At 38.1% G+C, this 12264-nt stretch overlaps 1 protein-coding gene across 1 annotated transcript in view; it reads right to left on the reverse strand.

The window, feature by feature from the left end:
* Window positions 1-12264, reverse strand: part of RELN (reelin) — a 436933-nt gene that overhangs the window by 35094 nt on the left and 389575 nt on the right. The window contains exons 47-49 of the mRNA XM_037511284.2: window positions 8784-8924; window positions 7375-7552; window positions 408-601 (exon numbers count right to left, since the gene is read on the reverse strand). Coding sequence (XP_037367181.1) covers window positions 408-601; window positions 7375-7552; window positions 8784-8924 — 513 coding nt within the window. The remainder of the gene's footprint in view (window positions 1-407; window positions 602-7374; window positions 7553-8783; window positions 8925-12264) is intronic.

A 12264-nucleotide genomic window follows, 5' to 3' on the forward strand; every position in this document is an offset into this window, starting at 1 on the left:
TCCCGGCCAGGGAGCTAACCCTCATGGCCCAGCAGACCTCTCCTGTCTCACCTACTGCTCCCTTAAAGAGTGTATTTCAATCAATCTGCCTGTTCTGCTCCCCACTGTCTCTGGTGAATCCTCTCCCCCATTACCCCCTACCTACACCCCAGTTCTTGTATGCATAAATACAATAAATCTTAAAAAAATGTACAAGTATGGGAGTGTTCAGTGCCCCTTGATTTTTCACTAACAAAGCTAGTTGTCTATCCAACCCAGAAACCTCATCTTCAGGTCATTCCCAGCAGTATCCTCAACCAACCAGTAAGGTCAAGGTCCCCTGGCATCCCTGTGATTGACTGTTGGCAGGCCTTTCCAAGCTTCTTTTCCCAACATGTTGGTTATTAGAAGTCAAGAAGAATACAAACCCAGGTTTACTATACTGATCATAGAATATTTCCATTAGCAGGTTCCAGGTAATGCCTCCATTAACAGAATATTCCAAGAGAACACCTTGGTTACGGTTGTTTGGTGTAATCAGGCATCCATACATGAAGTAAAATTGGATAAACTCAGCGTTAGTGAGGTTTAGGTCCACGGTGACTAACAGTCGACTGCAACCCTAAGGAATGAAGCAGTAAGCAACAAAAGTGACAAGGTGAGAGATTTTCTCTGACTTTTATTCTTTTTATATTTCTCTGGCAATACAAATCATATGATATTGTAACACTGATATTCTTATCATCTTGCCTACTATGGCATGATTCCTAGAACATAGTAGGTACCCAGCAATTATTTTCTGAACTTTGAAATTGCAGTATTAAGGATTTACAAAGAACAATTAATTCTAAGGCTATTTTCTATTACTTTATAAGCAAAATCAGAGCTGAAATTTAAGTAACCAGTCTATGTTTTTATTAAGTTATTTTTAATGATTCATAGGAACTTATTAGATTTTTAAAAAGAAACCAGCTATTAATAAACAGCATGTTGAGATGACTAATATTAAATTTTATGTTTACAGCTGAAAATTTCATATAGTTTAATTATAATTAGAGCTAATGTTGTAATGCTTTTTATTCAAACTTTCAGAGCTGATTTTGTCATTGATATTAATTCATTAATGTACAATGGTAGAAAATTTTTAGTTGAGCGCGTTCCCGCATCGCCATTTTGCAGCAGGGACCTTTCTTGCTGGAGACTGTGTGAACCCAGCAGAAGGCTCACCGAGGAGACAGAGGTAAGCTGGGAGGCTTGCCCATGCCGGGCACCTTCTAGCCTGCAGTTCCAGCCCAGAGGAGAGCAGCACCCACCACTGGGGCAGACCAGGCGTGCAGGGGAGCACGTCCCTGCACCGGCATTTTGCAGCAGGGACCTTTCTTGCTGGAGACTGTGTGAAACCAGCAGAAGGCTCACCGAGGAGACAGAGCAGGGACCTTTCTTTGCTGGAGACTTGTGAACCCAGTAGAAGTTCCCCAGAGGAGCCAGTGGTGAGCTGGGAAGGTCGCCCAAGATGCCGGCCAGTACCAGCAACACAGTGTCACAAGGAATACGGCAAATTAGAAAACAGGCAGTAGGGAATAGAAAAACCACATGCAACCCAGCAACTCCTCAGCAAAAAAGCACACCGCAAAAAGAAAACCATCTACCAGATTGCAACGACAGTAACTTGGAAGAACTTCTGAGCCTTCCAGATAGAGAATTTAAAATTGCTGTGATTAAAAAACTGACAGAAGTCATAAAGGAAAACAATGATAAGGGGAAAATAATTAATGACCAGAAGAATGAAATTGAGTCCCTAAAGAGGGAAGTAAAAGAAATGCAGGAGATCAAAGAATTAATGGAGACGCTAAAGAACTCTGGGAAAAGCAATGAAAGCAGAATAGATGAAATGGAAGAACAAATAAGTACTCTTGAAGACACAGAAATAAAAAGAACTAAAACAGAAAAGGAAGGAGAAGTACGAAGGAAAAAGACCGAAGAAAGACTTTGGGAACTATCTGACTCCATGAGGAAAGGAAATATAAGAGTTATAGGAATCCCAGAAGGAGAGGAGAGAGATGTAGGAACAGAGAAAATATTCATGGATATAATTGAAGAGAACTTCCCAAACGTGAAGAAGGATCCGAAAATTGATATACAAGAAGCAAGAAGAACACTAAACTTCCATGACGAAAGGAAAAATACAGCAAGACACATAATAGTAAAGCTCCCAAGAATCCAAGACAAGGAAAAAATAATGAAACTAACAAGAGGGAAGAAACAGATAACATTCAAAGGGAAACCAATCAGACTGACATCAGACTTCTCTGAAGAAACACTACGGGCAAGGAGAGAGTGGAGGGACATAGTCAACAGACTCCAAGAAAACAGATGCCAACCAAGAATACTCTATCCCGAAAAGCTCTCCTTCCTCTTTGAAGAAAGAATATGGACCTTCCCAGACAAACAGAAACTCCGGAATTTTATTACGACTAAACCCCCACTCCAAAAAATACTACAAGGAGTCCTAAAGCCAGAACCTCAGAGGGATGAATAACAACAAAAGAAGGCCAAAGAAAGTTATTAAAAGAATCAATAAATAAAATCAAAGGAAAGACAAACACAATGGCAAATACAGATGCTAACATATCAATACTAACTCTAAATGTAAATGGACTAAACTCTCCAATAAAAAGACACAGAGTTTCAGGCTGGATTAAGAAACAAAACCCAACCTTTTGCTGTCTCCAGGAAACACATTTAGCTGCAAAAGATAAAAATAGACTCAAAGTTAAAGGATGGAAAACAATTCTACAAGCAAATGGACCAAAAAAGAAGGCAGGAACAGCTATACTCATATCAGATAAAACAGATTTCAAACTTAAAAAGATAAAAAGAGACCCCAGTGGTCATTACATTATGATCAAGGGGACAATACTTCAAGAAGAAATAACACTCATTAACATATATTCACCAAACGAAGGAGCACCAAAATATATCAGACAACTATTGGCATCTCTGAAAACAGACATCAGAGAAAACACATACGTAGTGGGAGACTTCAACACACCACTATCAACAATGGATAGATCAACAAGACAAAAAATAAGTAAAGACACTAAAGCTCTAAATAAGGATCTAGAGTGCTTGGGCTTAACAGACATATATAGAACACTAAACCCAAAAAAATCTGAGTATACATTTTTCTCAAGCGCACACGGATCATTCTCTAGGATCAATCATATACTGGGGCACAAGACAAACATCAACAGATACACCAAGATTGAAATCATACCAACCATCTTTTCTGACCATGAAGGCATCAAACTAGAAATAAACCATAAAAAGAAGGCAAGGTACTCTCCTACCTCGTGGAGATTGAAACCCACACTACTGGAAGTCCACTGGACTAACGAGGAGATAAAAGAAGAAATTAAAAAATTCTTTGAATTGAATGACAAGGAGGACACCAATTTCCTAAATGTATGGGATGCAGCAAAAGCAGTAATAAGAGGAAAATATATAGCAATAGATGCTCACATCAAGAAACAAGAAAGAACTCAAAGAAACAACCTAATCTCGAAGCTCAAAGATCTAGAAAAAGAACAACAAAAAAACCCCAAAACTAGTAGAAGAAAAGAAATAATAAAAACCAAAGCAGAAATAAATGAAATAGAAACTAAAAAAACAATCCAAAAGATCAATGAAACCAAGAGCTGGTTCTTTGAGAAAATAAATAAAATAGATAAACCCCTAGCCAGGCTCACAAGGGCAAAAAGGGAGAAAGCACAAATAAATAGGATAATAAATGAAAGAGGAGAAATCACAACGGACACAGCAGAAATCAAAAGAATAATTAATAACTACTATGAACAGTTATATGGAAACAAGTTCAACAATCTAGAGGAGATGGACAAATTCCTACAACTCTACAATCACCCAAAGCTAGATAAAGAAGAAATAGAACACCTAAACAGACCAATTACAATTAGTGAAATTGAAATGGTAATGAAAAACCTCCCCAAAAACAAAAGCCCAGGACCTGATGGATTTCCAAATGAATTCTACCAAACATTCAGAGATGAATTGGTGCCTATCCTTCACAAACTCTTCCAAAAAATTGAGAAGGAAGGTATAATACCTAACACATTCTATGAAGCCAACATTACACTAATACCAAAACCGAACAAGGACAACACAAAAAAAGAAAACTATAGGCCAATCTCCCTAATGAACACTGATGCAAAAATCCTCAATAAAATTTTAGCTATCAGAATCCAACAGTGTATCCATAAGGTAATTCACCACGACCAAGTAGGATTCATTCCAGGGACACAAGGATGGTTTAACATCCGAAAATCAATCAACGTTATCCAACACATCAACAAAAAGAAATATAAAAACCATATGATAATATCAATAGATGCTGAGAAAGCTTTCGACAAAGTGCAACACCCATTCATGATAAAAGCCCTTGAAATTCTTGGGATACAAGGAACGTACCTCAACATCATAAAGGCCATATATGACAAGCCAACAGCCAGTATCATTCTCAATGGTGAAAAGCTGAAAGCAATTCCATTAAGATCTGGAACAAGACAAGGATGTCCACTTTCACCACTGCTTTTCAATATAATACTGGAAGTCCTAGCCAGAGCAATAAGACAAGAGAAAGACATCCAAGGAATCCAAATAGGAAAAGAAGAAGTCAAACTATCACTCTTTGCAGATGATATGATAATATACATAGAGAACCCCAAAAACTCCACAGAAAAACTAATTCAACTCATCAATCAATTCAGTAAAGTGGCAGGATACAAAATCAACACGCAAAAGTCAGTAGCCTTCCTATATACAAACAATAAATCTGAAGAAGAAAAAATCAAAAAAACCATTCCTTTTATTATTGAAACAAAAAAAATCAAATATTTGGGAATAAATCTAACAAAAGAGGTAAAGGACCTATACAAAGAAAACTATAAAACACTGTTAAAAGAAATTGAAGAAGACACAAAGAAATGGAAAAACATCCCCTGCTCATGGATTGGGAGAATAAACATTATTATTAAAATGGCCATCCTACCAAAAGCAATATACAGATTCAATGCTATTCCAATCAAAATTTCAATGTCATTCTTCAAAGAAATAGAACAATTATTGATGAAATTCATATGGAATCACAAAAAACCCCGAATAGCCAAAGCTCTCCTGAAAAAAAAAAGAAGGAATGGAGGCATCACACTCCCAGACTTCAAACTCTACTACAAAGTCATAATCATCAAAACTGCATGGTATTGGAACAAGAACAGACATACAGACCAATGGAATCGAATAGAAAATCCAGAAATAAACCCACAGGTTTATGGTCAACTAATATTTGACAAAGGAGCAAAGACTATGCATTGGAGCAAAGAAAAGTTTGTTCAATAAATGGTGCTGGGAAAACTGGGTCACTACATGCAAAAGAATGAAGCTTGACCACTACCTCACACCATATACAAAAATCAACTCAACATGGATTAAAGAACTAGACATAAGACCTGAAACCATAAAATACATAGAAGGAAATATAGGCGAAACACTACGTGATTTGCATATCAAAGACATCTTTACAGACATTTCACCCAAAGCAGTGATAGTGAAGGCAAAGATCAACAGCTGGGACTACATCAAATTAAAGAGCTTCTGCACAGCAAAAGAGACAATAACAAAAACAAAGAGAAACCCCACCAACTGGGAGAAAATTTTTGCACACAACACTAATGATAAGGACTGATCACAAAAATCTGCAAAGAGTTGATGAGACTCAACAACAACAAAGAAAATAATCCAGTCAAGAAATGGACAGAGGAGCTAAAAAGAAACTTCTCTGAAGAGGAAATGCGAATGGCCAACAGGCATATGAAAAAATGTTCAACATCACTTGCAATCAGGGAAATGCAAATCAAAACTACCATGAGATACCATCTTACACCAGTGAGAATGGCACATATTAAAAAAACTAGCAACAACAAATGTTGGCGAGGTTGTGGAGAAAAAGGAACTCTTCTGCACTGTTGGTGGGAGTGCAAACTGGTCCAACCACTATGGAGAGCTGTGTGGAGATTTCTGGACCTACTAAACATAGAGCTTCCACAGAATCCAGCAATTCCACTCCTAGGTATTTACCCAAAGGACACAGAAACATCAATTCCAAAGAACACCTGCACCCCTATGTTTATAGCAGCACTATTTAAAATAGCTAAGCTTTGGAAACAACCCAAATGCCCAAAAATAGATGACTGGATCAAGAAGATGTGGTACATATATACCATGGAATATTACTCAGCATTCAAAAAAGATAAACACATGCAATTTGCAGCAACATGGATGGTGCTGGAAGGGATCATGCTCAGTGAAATAAGCCAAAAAGAAAAAGAAAAATACCGGATGGTCTCACTCATAGCAGGAATCTAGAATACTTAAATAAGGGACCAGGAAAATGAATAACTATAAGAAAGTGAAAATCAAAATCAATAAAAACTATGAACCAGAGACACTTTTTGGGGGGTGGGGGGCGGGAGGGGAGGGATTGGGGTCAGAATGGGGGGATTGCAATTGTATGGGGAATATAAAAATAAAATTTATTAATTAAAAAAAAAAGAAAATTTTTAGTTGACTTGTGAGAATCCTATATACTCTATATGTCATCTTGCTACTCTTGAGTTAAAATACCGAATTATAAGTAATATATTTCATTGATACAAATGCAAACTCTAAGACAGAGTACAGTAGGGAAATAGAGAACTGATAGTAAATTTATAATTTAAAAAAACTAAATTGCCTATGAAATTAATTATGGTATTAGAGAAATTCTATTTTTAAACAAGTTATTGGCAGCAAAGTAGAATGCCAACATTGCTGCTGTCATTCACAAAATAATCTGTTATAAATACAAATGCCTTAGATTACTTATAACTATTCTTTCTAGGACAATTTAGAGAAAGGAAGAATTAATTGTTGTTAATAAATTTAAGAAACATTGAATCTCATTTTACAGATTTCTGACTCCTTAAATCCCAAATCTGTTGCAAGTTTTCAATTAGAGCATCATCCAGCTGGAAGATCCTCACACACTGTGCAAGAGCTTTCTCCCAGGATGGAAATTGATTTAAGTCCTTGTTAAAAAATGAACTTAAATATACCTTGTGCTCATGCTACCCTGAAGTATTAAATTGCTTCCACTGATTTATGGTTGGAAAATTTTGGAAATAATTAGTATTTTTCTGATTTTTATAAAGTTGGAAGCTAAGATCAGGGTTGTGCATTTAGAGTGACTAAGTGCATCTTGATTTGCCAATTAAATTTCAAAAGAGACCCAATATTTAAGGAGAATTCAAAGAACACAGAAATAACCAGCAGTCAAACACTCACCCCACTGAAGTGGAGAGCCATCCCTGAAGCTACAGCTCCACACACAGTACTTAATTTCCCTCCGTTCACAGTTAGCCAGTTCTGGTTGGATGGAGCTCTATTGAAGTTGTCTTTGAGTTGGGTTGGAAGAGAGGTCTCGGGTTCATCACAGTACAGGCCACCCCACTGCTCATCACAGCTGGGTGTGGAGAAAGAGAAAGAAAAAGTCAACATCAGACAAAGCCCCTAGAAGTGTGTTCTCAAATTAGTGAGCAACTCTTTTTCCTAGTCCACGATGATGAAAGGTTACTTATCCTCAGAGCTCCCCATAATTCATCTGCTCTTTTTAATAGTGCTTTAGGTTAGAAATGAACTGAGTATGAACTGCCTCTGGGCTTTCTAAAGCAGTGTCTTGGGCTTATATGTAGAAAGAAAGAACTGCAAAGAATTTACTGAAGGCTAGCCTCTACATGATGGCTGAATGGCTGATAAACAACTGTAGCTGTCAAACTAAACTGCTAGGTCCTGTTAATTTAAGGAATTGGTCTTTAAAACAGACCCTTTGGGCCAATTAGATATTCAAGAAACCATATTTTAAACAGCAGAAGGTACTTGGACACATATTATATCTTTGACCAAAGGACTGATTTCTGTTCAATATGGGAGAAAATATGAATACTGGAATGGAGGTTTAGGGATCTCAAGGGGCATTTGGATATAGGCTGGAATAGTGATTAAAGTTTCAAACTTCATGGGTGTGGGGAGATTAGTTGAAAAGGGGCTATGAATTCTCTATCAGCATCTTCATACATTCCACCCCATCAGATAGCACGATCTTTGAAAATCAAGCACAGAGAACTGTAGTATACAACACACACATACACATACACACACATACACTCACTTCGTTTAGATTTTTCTAAAAAGATGCTAAGGCTCTCTCAGTAATATATTACATGTCACCATCAAATATGCCTTTTAAATTGATCAGGCACTTATATACTTTCTTATGCAAATATACGAGAATACCAATTAAGTCACAAGTAATGCATATCATTACATATATTTATACCTAAGTGAGAAAAAGACTCATGATGTATTATTTTCAGCCAGAACATACTGAACTCCTGAACCCCATCTAATGTCTTTTTCAAGGCTCAGGTGTATCACAGAAAGACAGAAGGAAATAAAATAGTCAATTATAATTCAGTCCTCTCCTGACAAGATAGCTATTGTTCAGCTCCTAATCTCTAAGCAAGAGTGAAGATACAATATCCATCAACTCCACAGTTTGCTCAAAGTCATATTTCAGGAAAATATGTAACTTAAGGTAGCTGGGGAGTGATTGAAGTAACACTTTCAGAAAAATCTACTGGCTGGAAGGTGAATCAGAAACTTTCTGCAGAAGGAAGAAAAAAAAATCTACTTACACACAATTTCCTTGGATGCACCTTCCATGGCCAGTGCACATATCTATGCAGCCATCCCCAATATAGACATTATCTATTGCCCACGTCTGCTGCTTGTCAAAAGGAGCTGGTTGATGCCAGCGGAAACGAGTAGCTGGGGACCTGTGAAGTAAAAGAGAATTAAAGTGAAGGATGTGGTGGAAAAGACAATGTATTTTGGTATGTTCGAACAAGTGCATGGAGGAGTGTAATCAAATGCAAGTACATCTCCACTTGTGTCCTGAAAGGAGCGTTCATCATTGAAATATCCTATGCAAAACTTTATGAACCAAATCAAACCAAACCAAATTGCCATAGCTTCAGACTATGTTTTGGGCCAATGATCTTTCTGAGCCTTGTAAAAATAGACTGAAACAGAAACTAAAACTAATCCTAAAACCAGAGGCCTCAAGGGATTAGCGACTGTGTGTGAGAACCACTGTGGAGTGATGCCAGGGCTGATGCTAACTCTAAGAGCAAATTAGAATAATGCCTGTCTATGAGCAGCTGCAGCCCCTCAGCATTTGACTAAAGAAACAGGATATGGCCTGGATTTCAACTCCTGCTCCCTACAGTCAGATGCTTTTGTGCAATGGATATCTTGGTCCACCTCACACAGAATTCCTGGGAATTCTCCCAGTGAAAGCCTTAAGATACAGAAGGAGTATAAATGAGAGGAATCAATGAAACTCAAGACAATTAGAGAGAAGAGAGAGGGTAATAAACAAGACCAGATTTATTTTACATTGACTTAAATGCAATAATTATAAAACTATGGCAGGGACGCTTCTCTTCCAGAAGTCGAAATATATTTGTTAATTTGCAATTTGGGGAATTGTCTTGATCAGAAGCACACATAAACTTATGCTTTCCAAGACACTAGGTGGCAGTAAAATTCAAACAATGCCCGAGGCTCACGTGAGTCGGAATATTCAAAGACCTGTAGGGGACATAATCAACCAAAGCAAGTTTTGTTTTATCGATTCATAAATCTGTGTCATAAAGAGATTATTATTCATTTGACTAAAAGATACCTGATTCAGATAGGAAAAGAAACTAAACAACAGCAAGGTTGTTATATTTTCTTATTGAAAACATTAAGTTTAGAAAATAGATGATAAATTGACTAGAACTGAAATCTCTGCTCTGAAAAGAAATGATTCGGATGGGTACTTGTTCAGTGAGAACCTATGCACTAACTGATTTTTCCATAACCCTTCTTGCTCCCCAGCTTCCAGATGCTTCTTCCAGCAGAGAAATGTTTACCTAATATCTTACTTGTTATTGCATTTAACCCCACCTTGCCCCTCCTGCCTGGGTTGGGGGCTCCCCGCCCTCTTCCTGGCTATCCACTTCTGGAGCACTGCTCCTTTCTCAGTTCCCAAAGTTTATGAAACTCTTTTCCCTTTTCTGCATGCATGTTTTTCTTTCTTGCTGCCCTGTTAATCCTTGTGTATCCTTAGGTCTTAGAGGAAATGTCATAGAGAAATTTTCTTCCTGATTTCTTTTATTCTTTATTTTGTTTACTGAGGTAACACTGCTCTACAACACTGTATGTGTGACTCAAAGGCATGGGATCACACCACGCATGTCGCCACACCATGCTCACCACCAGGGCACCCTCAGGCCTCCACCATAGTCCGTCGTCCCTCCTTTTCTCTCACCATCATGTAGCCTCAATTCCACAGTTATCGACCTCTTTTAAAGTCACATTTCTTCCACAGTAAACTGTCCTTTTCTTTTATTGTATTTATCATAATTGTAGTTATATTTATTTGCATATGTATTTATTGAATGTCTCCTCAGAAAAATAAGTCATATCGTATCAGGGCTAATCCCTTTTTGCTCAACATTGTACACTCGGTGTACTGTGCCTAGCACTTAGTATGGCTCTATAGGTGCAGAGTTGTTATACATAAGCTGCCACTCTCCAAGTTAAGTAATAGTCAAAACTGCTTACATGCAGCAACATCTTATAAATAACATAGTTGAAATCATATTTATATAGCACATCATTAATTGGATTTTGACAAATCAACACATATAATTATCCTTTCTTTAAGACTATAAACTTCTACAGGGCAGGACAACTCTGTGATCCTTCAGGGAATATTGGTTTGTATCTCAGTGCTTAGAGATAGTAAGCAGTATTTGTTCCCCTGATATTTTATAAATGTTCCATCAAAGCCCTTATCATCTGTATTAAAAGTTTCTGTTTATTTGTAGTTTCTTCTGTTGGATAGTTCTCCTTATTTGTTATTTTATTGTTGGTGGCTGTAAGGGGCAGGACTGGACCACAGTGCAGGTTTTCTGATCCCATGCAGATCGGGTAAAGGAGGAGTCAGAGTCCTCAGTAGTTTTGCAGGTTTTTTATTTGGGGTTCACCAGGCATATGGCAGGCAGGGGTGCTGGCTGGGGGGCTGGGAGGCTGGCAGGCCTCCCAGCCCCCAGCAAGTCCTCACTCTATCTGGGCTCTCTAGCGTTCGTTCTGCTGCTTCTTGGCTTCGGCTGCGGCTGCTGCTGCTGCTGGTGCTGGTGCTGCTGGCGTCCCCCCGTGACGCCGCCCTTAAAAGCACAGTCTTAGCTCAGCTGAATCCCATCTACCTATGCCCACACCCTATTCCAGGTGCCCACCATCAGGCATGCATTCAGGACAAGGATCCATCATCTATCCTGATGGCGGAAGGGCAGAAAAGCCTGATATTTTCTTTACCCTACAGTGGCACATCTCATTTTATTGTTGGTGACTTTATAAACATTTACTGAAAGAATATTAAGTTGATAGCAATAAAAAAGCCCAGGAAGAGTCAAATAAGGGACTTCTTCTAGGGAGGGCAGGCAGGGACTGGGGGTGAGCTGTGGAGGGTGCAGTGATTTGATGGCTGTTAAAGGGTGAGGAGCACTGCCTAGCAACTGGGAGGTGGCACAGACAGCCCAAAAGGTGGTGATTTTTTAATGGTTGGTTGTGTTTAATCACAGTCCAGACACTCACTTAACAGAGAGAAGATACAGAAGATTAAAGAGCCAGATACATTGTTGGGTTTGATCATTCTTAATGGGGGTTTCTCATTATTTCAGTTTGTACAACTCTGTGTTACTCTACTGAAAAGAAATCAGCAAGAGACCACCTGTAAAACTAGACTTGGCCAGTAAAAAGCAAGTGAGGGCTGAAGTTTGTACTCTTGATACAGGTAAATTCTATGTCCATGCGCATAAGTCAACATATAGGAGGGGGTTAAATAAGATGATTTCTAAGGTCCTCTCTCAAAATGAGATGATATTATATCCTTGGGAATAACTACACCTAGCAATAATGTACTCAAAAAGAAGAGGTACATATACCAACTACTATTATTTCACAAGAAAACAAAACATGTTTATCAAGGGGGACAATTTGAAAAGAAGTTAAAAATGAAAGTCTGGAAGTAAATTGCCAGGACTTCTTATTCCCAGACCTGTCACA

This window comes from Talpa occidentalis, unplaced genomic scaffold (assembly GCF_014898055.3).
Source record: "Talpa occidentalis isolate TD23 unplaced genomic scaffold, MPIMG_talOcc4v2.1, whole genome shotgun sequence".
Classification (NCBI taxonomy): Eukaryota; Metazoa; Chordata; class Mammalia; order Eulipotyphla; family Talpidae; genus Talpa; species Talpa occidentalis.